At 38.2% G+C, this 18767-nt stretch overlaps 1 protein-coding gene across 6 annotated transcripts in view; it reads left to right on the top strand.

Moving 5' to 3' along the window:
• Positions 1-18767, top strand: part of MSR1 (macrophage scavenger receptor 1) — a 108171-nt gene that overhangs the window by 56900 nt on the left and 32504 nt on the right. For all 6 annotated transcript variants that reach the window (XM_059384519.1, XM_059384521.1, XM_059384523.1 and 3 more), the window contains 2 exons: positions 8007-8087; positions 13119-13208. In XM_059384519.1, the coding sequence (XP_059240502.1) occupies positions 8007-8087; positions 13119-13208 (171 nt within the window). The remainder of the gene's footprint in view (positions 1-8006; positions 8088-13118; positions 13209-18767) is intronic.

The raw sequence follows: 18767 nt of genomic DNA, 5'->3' as shown, positions 1-18767 counted from the left end.
TTGATCTTTAAAATTGTTCAACTGCATCCATTTTTCTTTTCTTTTTGCATCCATATTTCTTAGGTTGACACCTATTCTGGTTATTTCAATTCATATTTTGAGGATATCTCTCTGGATTTTGGCTTTCCTTGCTGTTTTACAAATGACTGCCAATCTGCTTGTCACCCTCCTTGTCTTTATTATCAGCAATTTTACTAGTTGTGCTTTTATATTAATAATTTATTCATTTTGCATTTATTTTTAGTTCTTATATTTATGGATTTAAATCTAGCATAAATTCAGGAGAGTTACCAGCTTCGGTCTCTGACTGTTGCTTCTTGTCACAGCCCTCTTTGTCCTTTCTTTGGTCATTCTAATTAAATTCGTGTTAGATCCTCTTATTCCAGCTTCCATGTCTGTTAAACTCTGATTTATAATTTTAATATATTTATTGTATGAGTAATAAACAGAAATCCATGAGATTTTTGTAATATAACACTAATTTAGGGGAAAAAATCCTTTAAGTCTAATACCCAATTGTTTACTGAAGTGTAAAGTAACACCAATTGTTTGTTAAAAATGTAAAGCAAGTCCCGGAAAACTATCTATAGTACTGTTTTGTTTCAAATGCTTATAATTTAGCAAAAGCAAATAATGTGGATTTATAGATGCATACATATCTAATAAGAATGCTGGCTTGTAAAGTGCAGGAAAGCCAGTGAAGAAACACAAGATTCAGGTTTATGTTTAACGCTGAAAAAGAAGATGAATGCGATTGGGGAGCACCTAAATAGAGATCTATTTCTTGATTTGTGACATCACAGGGGTATTCTCTGTTTTATTGTGCTTTATAGTTTACTTACATGGAATGCATTGCATGCATTCTTTAATTATTGTATTAACATAGATGACTAAGAAAAAATTGAATTAACCAGCATTCCCTTTAATAGTTAGACAAGCTCCACTTAGGATTTCAAGTAAATATCCAAAATTTTAGAAATCCAAAACCAAACCCTTGTTTCTTGAGCATCCTACCCCATCCAATTCTCCAGATCTGTTGCTTCCCAGTCCTTATCAGCCCTATCCATTAGCCAGCTAGTTATACACTCCAAGATCTCGGAAGCTGTTACCGATGTCTTTCTGCCACTTCCCCCCATCTAGGAGTCCTGTTAACTCTTCTTGCACACATTTAAATAAAACCACTTCTCGCTATCTCGTCTGCTCCTACACTCATTCAAGCAACTATGCTTGTCTGATGCACTACATCAACTTCTCAGTTGTTCCTCCTGATTCAACTTCTAATCCATTCTGTATTACGTAGAGCAAGAGAGTGGTATTTTAAAAAGTTAGTAGATGTTTAACTCTCATGCTTGAGCCCCTTCCATATTCTTCCCATTGACTTGGAATAAATCTAAATTCCTACTTGGTCTGGAACTCATCTACTTCTCCGCTCTCATTTTCCCACTTCCCCTCTGGCATTCCTTCTGTCTGGCTTGGAAATCTGGAAAAATGAAAGTGCTACTTAAACGTGTAAGTAAGTAACGGAGGAGGAAGTATTAGTTTCCCTTCTGGCTGTCCTTAATGTGCTCTAGACTCCCACTCTCTCAAAATGTTCCTCTCTTAGAACTCCACTCCTTTTTGGATCCATTCAAAAACACCTTTTTGGAGGTCATTTTTTTCCTCCCCCGTCCCTCGGTGTCATCATTTGCTTTAACTTCCTCACAGTACTTGCCACTCATGAAGTTGTTGAACATACACATTGGCTTATTTGTTTAGCATTCATTTCCCCTAATAGCCTGTGAGCTCCGTGAGGTTGAATTTCGTGTCTCTGGTCAATCTCTCCCTACCCAGCACCCATTACAGGACCCTGCTGTACAGTGGATGAGCAAATATATATGTATTGAATAAATAAGTGAAACTAGCACTTCCTTCTTACTGAGTCATACTTTGTAATGACTCTGTCATTTTTCCAGATTTCCAGCTTAGCAATTTTGTTTTTATTCTTTCTTCTGAAACTGCCATCAGTTCTTAGGTTCTATATCCTCTATCCCCTGGTTGCTTCTTTATTTTCTTGTATAGACTTTTTTTTACCACCACTCTACCAGACTATTGAAATAGTCTCCCAAGCATTTCCTTCCTCATTTCTTTCTTTTCAGACTGTAATCCTGTCTACCCTACTGTTAAAAATGCAGTCTTTCTGAAGAGAAACCCTAGATTATAAGCCTACCACTTGCTCCTTATACATTTCTCTCTGTGGCACTCAGGGTCTTCTATAATGTGTCTTTTAATCACTTTTGAATACTTGATTCCCTCCCTCTTCCCTTTTTGATACCAAGTACTTCCAGTGATTTAACTGTGATTCTAACATACCCAGTACTTTTTATATCCTGCTTTATGCCTTTCCCTTCCCTTAAATATCTTACCTTCTATTTCTGTCTGAAAATACCGTATCTCTCATTCAATGTCCATCTGATATGTGAAGCTTTCTCTAGTTCCATCAGAGTAACACTCTTCCTGACATCTGTATCTTCCTTTATACTAAACATAGTTATTTTTTATCAGCGAAATCATTACATGATAGTCATCTCGAAAAGTACCTTGCATTGTCTTCTAGAGCAGTGTTGGCTCTTCTTGGAATTAATACATTCCTTAAAATTAGGGGCTATTTTTTTATATTCTCTACCACATCTAGGCATAAAAGAAATTTTTAATAAATACTTATGAAACTATAACCCCAAAAAACCAAATTGTACAAACTAATGAGTGCCCTATCATTTGTTGGTTGTCAGATTAGCATCTTTGTGTCCCCCCTTTTGATATTAACAGTTGCTAAGTAATCATGAAGATAAAAGAGACAAAAATATTTGAACACATTTTCAAGTAATTATAGTCATTAGAGTCTAAAGGATTAAATAGAATTTCATCACTGCAATAGTGAAGTAGTTTGGTAGGGGGTGAGACATAGCATGATTTAAAGAAACAAAGTTGGTGAACATTTGAGGAGAGGAGTTAAGAGAAATAAAATACAGTATGGTTCAGTGTGAGAAAAGATAATGTGATGTTTTTTGAAAAGAAATTTTAAACTAATTTTCTTGCCAGGATCTAAAAGCATATTTATATTCAGACATAAACATATTCATGTCAAGGAAGAAGAAACAATCGATAGAATTTAAATTTAGAGATTTATGCAACCAATTTCCATGATTTTAAAAATAAAAAATGGTTGTGGCTTTAACCACTATGTAATAGAAAAATTCTTCCCAGGAATAATGGAAAAACAGATGCCAGGAATAAAGTCCATTATGCTGGGAATAGGATAGCCTAGAAGGTCAGGAAAGAAGTGGTCTATTTCTAGTTTTATCCAATTAGCTTTAAGACCTTGGACTTTTGGACTTTAAGGTCTTACTCTCTCTGGCCTCCCTATATGTGTGTTTGATTAAGAAATCTTCAAGGCCTCTTCCAAATTAAAGATATCTAAGTCAATATGCATGAAAACTAAAAGGAAAGAAAGGCACATTTAAGTAATAATAGCCTAGCTATTAGAAGATGTGGTAGATTTCTAGGATGACAAGGAAAGATTAAGAATAAAGTAGAAAATGTGTAATCATAATGAATAGGACACAGAGACACATAGCTCTGGAAATTTAGGCAGACATTATTAGTTCTTTGATATCATCTGAGGACTTTAAATGCTAGGATATGCCTGGGTTTGCTTTTCTCGTGAACTATGTAATTTTGATCTCTGATATTTATGGTTACTGAGTATTCTAAATCAGTTCTTTTTGTGGCGATGTAGAAATCTTAGTTTTCCTTTAAAAAAAAAATCATAGGGAGCTAAGTAGTAGATTTTTTATGTGTGTTTTATAGAGGAAGTTGTCCATGGCAAATTACAGCTGCAGCATTTACAGATTATCCCTAGAACTTCGCAGTTATATGGTATTAAGTTTGAAGAAAAATAGTGTGACTTCTTAGGGCTTGATAGTAATTCAGAACAAAGGTGACTGCAAAGACACCAAGTCTCCTGACTTTTAAGTTCTTCCTTCTTTCTTCCATAACATGGCAGAATAGATAGCTGTATTTCTATATATATAGTTGATAGAGGTACTTTTTTTTTTTTTTAAAGCTGGAACTGAAGGAAGTATGAGGGTAAAATAGACACAATACATTCAGACCAGATAAAAATCTCTAGACTAGTCCAAGTGCAGGATGATTAGGATCCCTACAGCAGGGATTGAGAGACCACTTTTGGAAGGTTGCGTGATAGTGTTGTGTTGACTATATTCTCAAAAGTTCTATACACAGGGGTGCCTGAATGGCTCAGTAGGTGAAAGCTTCTGCCTTCAGCTCAGATCGTGATCCCAGAGTCCTGGAATCAAGCCCCATATCAGGCTCTCTGCTTGGCAAGGAGCCTGCTTCCTCCTCTCTCTCTGCCTGCCTCTCTGCCTACTTGTGATTGTGATTGAAATAAATAAATAAAATCTTAAAAAAAGAAGATTTTATTCATTTACTTGACAGAGAGAAATTACAAGTAGACTGAGAGGCAAGCAGAGAGAGAGAGAGGGAAGCAGGCTTCCTGCTGAGCAGAGAGCCCGATGCGGGACTCGATCCCAGGACCCTGACATCATGACCTGAGCCGAAGGCAGCGGCTTAACCACTGAGCCACCCAGGTGCCCCTTAAATGAATAAAATCTTAAAAAAAAAAAAAAAAAAAGTTCTACACACAAAGCTAAGAGAAAACTGGTGTATTATCTGGGTACTTCTATTCACCCAAATATGTTAAAGACACTGAAAGTATTTATTGAGATACTTCCCACATTTTTTACTCAGGAGAAGAGATATAACAATGTATAAAAATGAAACATAATAAGTGAAATTAATGTTACATGAAGAATAAAATAACAATACAAACGTAACAGCCAACACACCTAGTCAGAATTCTTTAAGGCCTAACTGATTTTCTTACTCTGGAGTCAGAAACCTGGTATCAGTATTTTATATAAAAATACATGGGGCGCCTTGCTGGCTCAGTGGGTTAAAGCCTCTGCCTTCGGCTCAGGTCATTATCCCAGGGTCCTGGGATGGAGCCCCACATCGGGCTCTCTGCTCAGAGGGGAGCCCGCTTCCCACTCTCTCTGCCTGCCTCTCTGCCTACTTGTGATCTATGTCTGTCAAATGAATAAATAAATTCTTTCTTTTTTAAATAAATAAAGTCTTAAAAAAAAATACAGAGAGGGAGCTTTGACTCAGAGTTATATAAAATAGCCCATGTATCTGTTATGAATGGATTAACTCTCCAACGTGAGAGCTGTATGCAGTTACTCTACAGAGTTATCTGCAAAATAATTGAAATGGAAGTGTTTCTAAAAGAGTTCCATCTCTTACTGGCTGAATAAATGGTGAAAACTCTTAACCACAGAGGCTAAGAGCCGAAATCTAGTCTGTCAGTGACTTGTTTCTTATCTTACACATTCTACTTTTTGCTGAAATGTCTGTGTCTTGCTTTAGAGCTCTAATTACTAAATCAAAATCTCTCCTAGTACACTTTTTCTCCTTTCCCCCAAAGAAAGAGTGGATTTGCTTCCTTTCAATTTGCTCAGCAAAATGCTGGCTGCAAATTGAGTCTGTCTGTCCTGCTTGCCCTTAACTTTGTCACTGTGTAGAGATGAATGAACTGCAGCCATGTTCATGGTTGTGGAGGTGCAACTCCTCCCTGATGTAGAACCCTGTCATTTATTGGGCAACATCTAAATATATGTCTCCAACATGAAGCTATAGCTTCGGGGAATTTGTTTGCACGTGATTATGTTACCCCCCCCCCCCAAAAAAGGCAGTCAAACAAAATAAAAAGTACACACAAAAGAATAAATGTTAATGGTTAGTCTCTTAAGATCAAATTATGAATTGTATTTTTCTAGGCTTTTGTATTTCCTGTAATAAGTAGAGTTGCTTTTGTAATGAAAGCATAATAAAATATTAATGCAGCACGATGCATATGAAGAGAAAGGGGCAATGTGCCATTGAGAATAACAATGATATGTTAAAAATTGAGTAACCAGGGAAGGAAGGTTCTACAATCCAAGTTGGACCTTGAAAAATGGAACAGATCAGAAAAATGGGGAGAAGCAGGGACAGGACTTAGAACATGAACAGAATACATTTTTTCATGAGATAATCTTTATCTGTTCACATGGCCCTCTCTTCAAATTCTTTAGATATTTTATTCCCCCACCTAATTAAAATGTGTAAGCAGGTGCTCTGCAGCCAGTGATGCTAAAGAGAGTTGTGCGTCATATTTGGGCAATGCATTTGGCCAAACCACAGCGACTGAAAATACCTCTTTTAATACGTTGCTGTTTATTATTCTGTGGTATAGCCAAGTTCATTTCTTCCTTTTGGAGTTGAAAAGAAAATTGCAAATTGTTCTGCTTGAAGGGAAGGGATAAATACTTGTCCTGTGCAGTTCCGTGTGGAAGAGGGAATATTAGCAGGGTAACTTTTAAGTTCCAAACTGCCAGGGGTGCCTGGGTGGCTCGGGTCATGCTCTCAGGGTCCTGGAATAGAGGCCCGTGTTGGGCTCCCTGCTCCGCGGGAAGTCTGCTTCTTCCTCTCCCCCTCAGCCCACTCGTGCTTTCTCTCTTGCTTGTTCTCTCAAATAAATGAATAAAAATTTTTAAAAAAATTCCAAAGTGCCATCATTCTCAAGAGACGATCACTAGATATCCATATTGCTGGGCACAGAAAATTCAAATGACTAATCAGTATTGATTAAATTTAGTACTCAGGGGACACTCGGGAAATTGTGGGGCCAGGTAGTCAAAATTGTCCCTGCAACCTCTCCAACTGATTTCATCATATCTGTATCTATTTAGGGATTCTATTTAATACAACTACTTAATACAACTCTAGTTATAAATGATGCAGACATTGGGGTGCTGATCCCTCGTGCCCTTGAAAAAGTGTATAACTTCTGAGTCCCCCAATACCTCACTAATAGCTTACTGTTGCCTGGAAGCCTTAACTGTAATAGTTGGTTACCATGGTTAAGAATACAGTATGTAGGACATTTAACATACAAAATATTCTTAAATAAAGCTATAAAAAAGAAATATTATTAAGAAAATCATAAACAAGAGAAAATATATTTGCAGTACTGTATTGTATTTATCGGGAAAAAAAAAATCTGAATATGAGAGGAACCACCATCCAAACCCATGTTGTTCATTTTTTTTTTTGGAAAAGTGTTCTTTCACTCATTTTCACCTTCCTACCTTTCCCCAAGTCTCTGCCTCTTACTCCGAATTCTCTTTCTTTCTTTCTTTCTTTTTTTTAAGATTTTATTTATTTATTTGACAGACAGAGATCACAAGTAGGCAGAGAGGCAGGCAGCGGGGTGGGGGAAGCAGGCTCCCTGCTGAGCAGAGATCCCGATGTGGGGCTCCATCCCAGGACTCTGGGATCATGACCTGAGCTGAAGACAGAGGCTTTAACCCACTGAGCCACCCAGGTGCCCCTTAGAATTCTCTTTCATCTCATTCTCTTCCTCGTTCAAATTACTTACGGTTCCTAGTCTCTCAAAGGCATCTCAACCATTGCTGCTCCCATGGATCTGTGTGTCTCTCAGAGATATGAGTTAGTCATTTCCAACAACATGGTTTTTGGTTGTCAACTATGTGTACATCACACATGGTATATGCATCCTCACACATGTTCCATACAGCGTCTACGTCCATACAGTGGAATCTGCCCAGTATGTACCCAGTACTAAGGTAAGTTTATGGCATCATTGATTCCAGGTCTTTTCTCTGCTCCTGGGTTCCAAAAACCTAAAAAAGTGCTGGGCACACGTAAGTATACTAGCTAGCTACGTTGTATATTTCTGGTGACCTTCCAGTCAAGAGGGTCAGTCTTACTCATTCTATGCTACAGCACAACAAACAGAAGACTTAAAGAACGGTCTTGAAACATGACATATGCATTTTACCATTGTTTTAAAACTGTGATCGGAAATTGTCATTTATCTTTTAAAGGTCCTCCTGGACCCCCCGGTGAAAAAGGAGACAGAGGTCCCGCTGGAGAAAGTGGTCCACGAGGCATTCCAGGTCCAGTAGGTATGGAAATAATAACTATCATATCCTCCGGGACCCGGTAATATACATGTACATACGCATGTAGGGGAATCCCTATCTGATTTGTCTCCTGTGGAGTACATGTGTGTTTGTGTATGTGCATGTGCAAAGGGAATAGTACATGTTTTCCAGTGGCCTAAGCATTATCATGTACCGAATGTAACTGACTTTTGCTTTTTGAAGAAAGTTAAATGCTTTAGCCAAAGCCACCACATGGGGTTTTTTCATATATCTGGGGAGTGCTGTCTGTGTTACTGATTGTGCACAGTATATGGCAGCCCTAGCTTTAGGTCACATGAGAAGGAGAATATGAAGATCATTTTCACAGTGAATATATATGCATAACACACACACAGATGCACACATATGTGTGTGTGCGCGTGTGTTGAAGGAAATTGGATTGCATTCCTTACATAGACCTTAACTGGACTCTCCCTGCTTAAACCCACAAAATCTAAATATAAATATTGACTGAATACAGATGACTTTTACCTTTGCTGTCAGCTACTCTCTGTATCTTACTTAGAGCAAAATTGTCTTAAATTATTCTCCTCAGTTGATGTTGTAATCCTGAAAGCAATATTTTGAGAGAAGATAATAGAAGACAGAAAAGGAGAAAGAGCATGAACTTTCCCTGCTCTCCCCAAAATAGAGGAGACAATAGCAACAACATGATTGTCATGTTATTCTTGGCTAGAAATCAGATACCCACATGCACTTTAAAGGTGGGGAGTACAAGGCGTGCCTTAAGTGTAACTAGAATGGTTCGTGCTGCCAGAACTATGTCTAAATGTCATGTACTTCATCCTATTAGTCTGTCTTTTGGTTATATAAAATGTTCTTCTTTCTGGTCAATACATCGACCAGCCCAGCTTATATACAAAAATAGTATTTAAAAATGAAAGACTCAAATTTGACACCTCTCTGACCTTGACAACATTATGCTTAAAAACCCAGTACATAGTTCACATTTAAAAAGATTTTAAAATTATTTGACATAATATCTATATATCTATTTATGTGATTATAGATGACATATATAATCGTGTGTGTATGCATATATATGTATATCAGGTGGGTTATTGGTATGCCATTGAAAATATTGCCAGGTAAGAATCTTTATTCAGAAAAGTCTTTCTAGTTGCCTAGCACTCAGGAGATCCTCGCAATGGTGCACTCGTTTCATAGCAGGGGAAGTAACCAGCATTCCATCAGCTGTCAGAGCTAATACTGTCAGAGGTCTGTCAACTCCTCCATTACCAACCGCAGTTGTCAGAGCTTTCTAACTCAACCACGGAAGTTCAGTCTAGGCGCCAATTTGCTGCACAAAGTTTCATCTTGGGAGCAGCTTTTGCAACTGCTTCTGAACTATGGATGTGTAAAACAGAAAGAGGGATTTAAAAGTTCCAGTGTTTGTTAATACCCTAAAGACATCCCATTGCAAAGCTGCTTGTATCCCTTTTAGTGAGGGGTTAGTCTGTGGCCGTTGGTGCTGCTCGTTGGCACAAATCGGTGTTACGCGGTTTCTCATATAAGTGTTAGATTTCGTTTTGGGGGAATAAATGGACTCTTAGATGACAAAGTTGCCATTTGGAGTCGGGCACTGCAGCAGAAGTAGCCAGGTTACCAGGCATCTCTCCTTGTGGAGTCTTCCCTGCTTAATTGCTGCATTCTGTTTTGTTCTCTGCCAGATTGCCTAATTGCCCAGTAGAAGTACTGGAATCAGGAAGTAAAGAGTATACGATGGGCAGCCATATTTCTACTTCCTGATTACAGAGAGTTCATTCAAATCCCACCTGTCCTTCTAGCTGAGCTCATTAAACTCAGTTTGACCAACTCAGAGTCCCCTAGATTCACAACCATGTTATGTAAACCTGAGAAACTTTTAAAGTTTTTAAAGTTTGCGTGATCCTAAATGATTAATGCATTAAACATACTATAGCAGTTACTCAGGTACTGGGCTAGACATTCTGTTAAAATTTGCTTTATCTCAAAAATAACATAATCAGGGCGCCTGGGTGGCTCAGTGGGTTAAAGCCTCTGCCTTTGGCTTGGGTCATGATCCCAGAGTCCTGGGATGGAGCTCCACATCAGGCTCTCTGCTTAACAGAGAGCCCGATGTGGGGCTTGATCCCAGATCCCTGAGATCATGACCTGAGCTGAAGGCAGAGGCTTAACACACTGAGCCACCCACGTGCCCCAACAATGCACCTTTTTTTAGAGAAGCACAGGGAAGTTAAATGACTTGCCCAAGATAATCAGTAGCTGTAAGTGGCAGAGCAAGTCTTTGAACCCAGAAGGCATGACTTCAGAGTGCCTGCCCTTCCCCAGTCTGCTGGACCACAGAAAGAAGCCTGAATAGAGAAGCCTACAAACCCAGGATACGGGACTGATTTCCAGACGAGCTTTCCATAAATGGTTTACTCTCTCCAGTCTTCTATTTCTGCCTCTACAAAATGACAGATGATGTGTCAGGTTCCTGGAAACACTAACCTTCCATGACTGGGATTCTGTGTACTCAGGTTGCCTCTGGGTTAGCAGCAGGTGTCAGACCCTTTCCCCTTGCCACAGGTTATTGTAGAACATTAGCTAATTGTCACTGGAAAGGTTCAGAGAATCTGGTCTCTGGGAATAAAGTTCAGTCATGGTACTTAACATTTAGGGGTCATATTTTCCAACATGACTAAACTGGTCAAACACCTCCGTAGGCCATATAGAGCCTGTGTAAACATCTCCCATAACAGATGTCTAGAGAGCAAGTGATTTCTGTGAAAGTGTCACATGTACCTCATTTACAGACTCATTTGTTTGCCCACTGACGATGTGACATAATTCCTAGTTGAGCAGCTGTATCCCGAGTATCCCTGTGATGTACTCAGGAGCCATCTTTGGCGGGGGGTGGGGGGTGTAGTGGTGGTGGTTCTTCCTGATCCCCCTCTCTTAAGCAAGGCATCCTCTATTGCATTTCTCTCTTTTTTTCTAAAATTATCATCTCCAAAATTAACGTCTTTCTTTATTTGTTCACTTTCTTGCTGCATGTCTCCACACTGGAAGATCTGTTCAGATAAGGACATTTGTCATTCTAGGAACAAACAGGGACTGGCATAGGTGTGCTCAGTGCATTTTTATTAAATTAGTGGAACAAATGGTAAAAATGGATGTCACCATGAGTGACACTCTATAAAGAGTGGGGACTGTTCTAAGATTAAAAAAAAATAAGAGAGGGGCACCTGGGTGGCTCAGTGGGTTAAAGCCTCTGCGTTCGGCTCAGGTCATGATCCCAGGGTCCTGGGATCAAGCCCCGCATCGGGCTCTCTGCTTAGCAGAGCCTGCTTCTTCCTCTCTCTCTGCCACCTCTGCACCTACTTGTGATCTCTGTAGAGATCACAATAAATAAAATCTTTAAAAAAAATAAGAATGTAAAGATGATGTTTTTATATGTAAATTTGAATGACAGATCTTGATAACTTCGAGTATAGAGGTCTGACTGTCTTGCTTGGATAATGAAGAAAGATAAAAGTATTACAATCAGTCAGCCTGTCTCGAGAAGTGATGTTGGTTCTTTCTTAGGTTGTATGCTATGAAGTCCAGCTAATAGATATAACAAGGGGGAGTGTGTGTGTATGTGTGTGTGTGTGTTTATGTGTGTTCAGTGTATGAATCTATCTATGGATGATATACAGATACATTGTTATACATATGTAGATATATACATTTGTATTTTAATATATATATGGTTCAGGAATATATATATATATACATATAAAGTAATATGCATTGAAAAATTCAATTGAGATAGCCTAATATTACTAATATTTCTAAACATAATTTATCATTTTATTGCTTTGGATATCTGCTTAATATCTGTTGGAATCAAAGTTTAGACTGGGTTGAATAATATTTCTTAACAATTTAAAATATACCTAACATTTCTTAGAGAATAGTTAGCACAATTTTAGCTGTCTATATGAATATACCTCAAGAAAATATATTTTCTTTTTTTTTCCCAATTAATATGTATAAGCCCTGCCTCCTGGAACTTATAAACTAATGACAATATATTAAAAGATTGATATTAGAAAAAGATGTATAATTTTTAAATTTTTCATAAAGTGCCTCCCAAGGAATTAACTGAAAATTGAATTAATGGGGTCTCTGTGAACTGACAATAACATCTAAAATGAGATTTTTTTTACAATAGTTTATTTCAAACTACTGGGATTCAGGATGAAATATTTTATTCTAGGGAAAATAACACTTTTATATGCAGTTTTCATGGTCACCACAGTAATTGGGGGAGGGGGAGAAAGGCTGCTTTTGTTTTAGCACATAAAACCTGGGTTTGTATATTTATATAATATATACCCATAAATGAATCTTTATATACTATTTGTACATACACACATGTATATATATATATATAATATACATTATTGTTTGTGATTATAGGAGAATATGTAAAATCACATGCATAGAAGAAAGATTAATATATTCCAGAATTTGGACCCAAATTTTATTTTTGTGTGTGTGTATATATATGTACATACATACACACACATATACATATATATTTCCTGTATTTCTCATTGCTTGAGTTTTGCTTTCTTGGGAATAAATTTTAAGATTTCAGTTTCTGCCTTGTACATTTCGAAGTTACCATTTCAGCTACAGCGAAATCCTGGCATTTGAGGATTCCCAATTGGACTGCATCAGCCTTCCAGTCAAAACTCCCAAGATTTAAAAAAAAAAAAAAAAAAAACACCTTTTCTCAAACTTATTTGTAAGAGCAGTATATTGTTTATTGAATATCTACTTTGTACTAAGTGCACTAACGTTTCTAACAACTGCTTGTGTTATTTATCAATATCACACATGAAATTTTGGGAGGGAATACTATCCCTTCATTTGGAGACTTGCCTATTGCATATTCAAAACTAAATTGTTTCATTATACTCACAAATTTATATGAAAAATGAATTATCACTGCTGTGTTTTTCTTCATTAACCATGTAGGTCCTCCAGGTCTTAAAGGCGATCGGGGAGCAATTGGCTTTTCTGGACCTCGAGGATTCCCAGGGCCACCAGGGAAGACCGGAAGGGCAGGTATTGCAATAATATATATTTTCTCTGTATACCAAAAGCAGTGACCATCCCAGTAGGAACAGTAGATTCACATGAAGTTTACTTTGTGGTATGAAACATTTTGAAACTAATTTTTCTCTACCTGAGGAAAGTTTCTATGCCCTAAAGGAAAATAGTCTTTAAGAAAGAAAGAAAAAAAAAAAGACTACAGAGGATTTATAAACTCTACCCAGCCATAAATCACATGAAGAATGGTGTCTATCTTAGAACAAAGAGAATGGAAAGCCTAGCAAAGAAAAACAAGCAACGTATAAATACCCTTTTAACCCAAACTGGCCAAACCCTGGAAAGTTATAGTTAGCAATCTACAGATAGGTCAGAAATCCTATTCTGTGCAAGATAAACTAACTGCTATTACGTATTAGTTCTTAATAAACTACATTGTTCAAGCTCTTTAAAATTTATATGTGATGACATTTTTTCTACTCCTTAGGAAAAGGAAGTAGCCTACACTTGAACTGTAAAATTTGCATAGAAATTTTAGAAACAGACAAGCTTACTGTTTCCTAATTTCAAAGTAAATGATGACTTAGAGAACAGGATCCTTATCATTGAGGTGTTTTTTAAAAATAGTTTTTGTTTTTTAGACTAGTTTTAGGTTTAGAGAAAAATTGCACCGAAAACACAGAGTTCTCATAAACCCACATCCAGTTTCCCTGTTAACGTCATTAACATGTTGTATTTGTAAGAATTGATGAACCAGTATTGATACATTATAAGTAATTTAAGTCCCCAGTATAGAATTCACATTTGGTTTTATACATTCTGTGGGTTTTAACAGCTGTGTAACAACATGTAGCCACCAGTGGAGTACTATACAGAGAACTTTCACTTCCCTAAAGATCCCCTGTAGTCTACCTACTCATCACCACCACACTCCTTTTCAACTTGACACAACCACTAATGTTTTGACACTCTCCATAGTTTTGCCTTTTCCAGAATGTCATGCAGTTGAAATCCTACTGAATGTAATGGTTTCAGATTGGCTTATTCCATTGAGCAGTATGCATTTAGGCTTCTCCATATCTTTTGGTGGCCTGATAGCTCATTTATTTATAATGGTCCATATACTGTAATGTATGGATATACCACAGTTTGTTTATCCACTCACCTATTTGAAGGACCTCTTGGTACTTCCAGGTTTGGGCAATCATGAATAAAGCTGGCGACATGAGTTGACCTATAAGTTTCATTGCTGGGTCTCATGGTAAACCTGTGTTTAATTTTGTAAGAAGCCACCAGAGTGTCTTCCCAAGTGCATGTGCCATTTTGCATTCCCCCAGCAGTGAATAAAAGTTCGTATTGTCACACATCCATCAGTGTTTTGGATTTTAGCAATTTCAATAGGTGTGTTGAGGTATTTTTGATAGTATCTGTGTTTATGGACTCTGTCATCAATGGCATTTGGGCTTGGAGAAAAATCAGCTAGCCACAAATAAGCAACCTACCATCAGACCCAATTACCTGAACTGAATGGTAAATTTATATACCAACTATCTCTAAAACTGACTGGCTTTAATCAGGCCTTTTTTTTTGCAAAATGGGAAGAAGCATTCATTTGTTAATTTGTTTGAAATTATCTACATCCTTCACGAATTGCTGAATTTCCTAAATGGGCAATTTGTGTGCAATAGATAAATATATTTAAAAACCCTGAATTGGACAAAATTGCAAAGCTACTTATAGTTTCCAAGATAATTCAAAATAATTCCATGAAGTGAGAAAACATATTTTATCTGTATTCTAAGTTTAAAGCTAAAATGGTATATCTGTCTGCTATCTCTCTCATATAGGTAGCCATTTATTATCTCTTGCAAAATCATGGTAAGATTTTGTTCGGGACTCTTTCTGGTACAGTCTATTTGTAACTTTCTATTTACATTAAATCTTAAGGGGTATCTTCATAAATGAATATCATGAGGCACTCTGAGTAAGTCAGAGTTACTATCTGTCTTTCTGAAAAGTCTACCTAAGAAGTGGAAACATGGCAAAAAAATTAAGAATGTTAAGAAGGCCTCACTCCTTCTCACAACGATCTGTCTGTTAAATATAACCTTCCTATGTGGTCACTGACAACATTAAGAATAACCCACAGAAGGGCACCTGGGTGGCTCAGTGGGTTAAGCCTCTGCCTTAAGCTCAGGTCATGGTCTCAGGGTCGTGGGATTGAGTCCTGCATCATGCTCTCTGCTCAGCAGGGAGCCTGCTTCCTTCCTCTCTCTCTCTTTGCCTGTCTCTCTGACTACTTGTGATCTCTCTCTGTCAAATAAAAACTAAAAAACTAAAAAAAAAAAAAAAAAAGAATAACCCACAGAAGAGACTAAATAGCACTATCTAGCGGATTTGATAAGAAGTAACTTCCCTTTGTTTGAACGTCTATGTTTTCTCATACATTGTGCTTGGAGCGGAGGATACAAGATGAGCCAGATCCCCATCCCAGAGTTTTCTCCCAGAAATTTCTCACAGTGACCCCTCTTCTCAAGTTTAATCAACAAGATCATTCAGTAACACTTCTGTGTACTCTCTGACCTTAGGTGGTTCATTTGGGAAGAGTCAAGGTTTGTCACAGTGGTTTGACTTTGAATTTCACGTCGGCACATCGTTTTTCCATGTCTGTTATTTAACCTCCTAGGACACATAGGAATAGCAGAGTATGTTTGGTACTTGAAAGAAATAGCATAGTATATCCTACCTCCCCACCCTCTGTGTGCTTTAGTTTATTTTTTTGTTTTAAGATTTTACTTATTTATTTATTTGACAGACAGAGATCACAAGTAGGCAGAGAGGCCAGCAGAGAGGGGAAAGCAGGCTCCCTGCTGAGCAGAGAGCCCAATGTGGGGCTTGATCCCAGGATCCTGGGATCATGACCTGAGCCAAAGGCAGAGGCTTTAACCCATTGAGCCACCCAGGCGCCCCCTGTGCCTCAGTTTTCTTATCTAAAAAACTAGGACTATTAAGAGGACCCATATTTTAGAATTTCTGCAAAATTTAAATAAATAGATGTCTTAAAGAGCTTCAGATAGTTCTGTCACAAAGCAAGTTCTGTATACATGTTGGTAGCTACTGCCTACACAAGCAGGACTTTTTTCTACTATCAGACTCCTACAGTTCAACACTTGCCCTCCAATCAAAGTGTTGGAGAGAGCATTTATTGATTCATTCACCAAGCCAACAAAATTTTATGAGAGTTCACTGGGTGCCCTGCATGAATATAGCACAGCCTTTAAGGAGCAGGGACAGAAAAATGCAGAAGCAGTTAGCTGTAGTGCAGCGTGGTAAGCAATAAACATTCATGAATTAGGACAAAACACTCTGGGAGCAGAAAGTAGAGGCACAGCAAGGTCGTGTGTTACAGAGGAAGTCCTGTTAGTGCTGTCCTAGAAGACACACAATAGGCAGTGCACCTGAAACTGCTGTAAGTCACTAGACTTCAATTTAAAAAAAAAAAAAAAGGTACAATTTCTTTAGTCCTCAAACGTGACCAGGCATTAGAATTACCTGTAGGAGGCCCATCTGGGTAGCTTAGCAAGTTAAGTATCTGCCTTCAGCTCAGGTCATGATCCCAGTATCCTGGGATCTAGCCCCACATTATGGGGTGGAGAGGGTCCCTGCTCAGCGGGGAGCCTGCTTCTCCTTCTCCCTCTGCCTCTGCCCCTCCCTGCTGCATGTGCACTCTCTCTCTCTCTCTAGCTCTGTACTCTCTTTCTCAAGTAAGTGAATAAAATCTTTAAAAAAGGGGGAAAAAAAGAAGAATCACCTGTAGGGCCTGTTAAAACAGTGCACTATGCTCTACCTCCAGAGTTTCTGATTCAGTAGTTTGGGGACTAGGGCTCCCTTGAAATTGTTCAGTCCTCACAAGTTTCCAGGTGATAGTGATGATGCTGTTCCAGGGAACACACTTTAAGAACCGTATCTTCAGGTAAAGAAAAGGAGTGGAGAAAGAGAACACTGCAAAAATGAATGAATGAATGAATGAATGAGTGCCAGGGCAAAGGCAGGAATTCGTTTGACAGAAGATATTCTTAAGACATCACTGCCTTATTTAAAAACTCAAATTTGGGGGCACCTGGGTGGCTCAGTCCATTAAGCATCTGCCTTTGGCTTAGGTCATGATCCCAGAGTCCTGGAATCAAGCCCCTCATTCCTGCCTTGCTTCTCCCTCTGCTGCTGCCCCTGCTTGTGCTCTCTAGGTCTCTCTCTGTCAAATGAATGAATAAAATCTTTAAAAATAAATAAATAAAATTTTAAAAATAACTCAAATTTGGTAGAAATGTGAGCAACAGTGTCTGGTACCACTTCAGTTATACTGTACATTAAAACAATGAATAATAGAGTCTCTCCTCCAAAAGAGTCCAAAGAAGGTAGTAAAATTAGAAATAAAATCCAATAATTGTCATAGTCTAACTAATGACCCAGCCTGGACCATCTGAATAATACTGAAAGCATTGGCAGATTTCAAAGGAAAAAATTAGAGAAAGAGCACCCTATTATCTTTTCTGCTCTCCTTCTCCCCACTCTGCGCCCGCCCTTCTACATATAATGCACACTTACTGTGTACACAAGGTGTAATGCTAGCACCAGGAAATGAGAGGGAAATAAGACACAGTGGTTAACTTTCCTTAACCGAAGGGGACGACTTTCTGGTGTCTTGATCTATAGGGTAGAGCAGTGACAATCTGACCTACCTACTTCAAAAAGTTTAGGAGTATCTAAAACTATAGACCAAAAAATGATTCATTTATTTATCTAACAAATAATTACTGAATATTTTCTCTGTGTCCTTCATGGAAATATTCATAGATCAGTGAATATATGGGTTTGGAGTTCAGAAGAGAGCCCAGAGATAGAAAGACAAAGTTGTAGCTATGATTATATGAATGTTTACTGGCATCATTGGTTTTAATACTATTTCATGAGTAGATAGAAGAGAAGCAGCCAAGGATGAAGCCTTAAGTAGTGAAGGTACAGGCTGAGCAGTAAAAATAAAGTGGTAGATTGTGAACAGAAGTAGCCAGAGTGAGGAAGGACATCTGGGGAAAGAGTGATAAAAAAGTCAAAGGCGAGGAGGAAGTTTTAAAAGATCATCACGTGTGTCACCTGGGTGCTCAGTTCGTTCGTTAAACATCTCCCTTCAGCTCAGGTCATGATGCCAGGATCCTGGGTTCAAGTCCCACATCTGTATCCCACCTCAGAGGGAGACTGCTTCTCCCTCTGCCTGCTGCTCCCTCTGCTTGTGCTGTCTCTTTCTGTTAAATAAACAAAATCTTAAAAAAATTAAAATAAAATAAAAGGTGGTCAGGTAAGGTGAACTCTATAGAAAGCTCTTTGCATTGTTGCTATGAGGACCGTGCCTTATTGAGAGAGGTTTCAGTGGGTGAGTGGAAACCAGATGGGGAATACTCAGAGCTGAACTGCAGATGAGGGTCAGGCAAGGACATGGAGCCAAGTCTTAAGTAATTAGACTCTCAGAGAAGAAAGAAGTCTGGTTTTTGTTTGGTGTGTTCGCTCATTTGATTTTTT

This window comes from Mustela nigripes, chromosome 18 (genome assembly GCF_022355385.1).
Source record: "Mustela nigripes isolate SB6536 chromosome 18, MUSNIG.SB6536, whole genome shotgun sequence".
NCBI lineage: Eukaryota > Metazoa > Chordata > Mammalia > Carnivora > Mustelidae > Mustela > Mustela nigripes.
The sequence above is the reverse complement of the archived record's forward strand: the minus strand, read 5'-3'. Positions and strand labels throughout refer to the sequence as shown.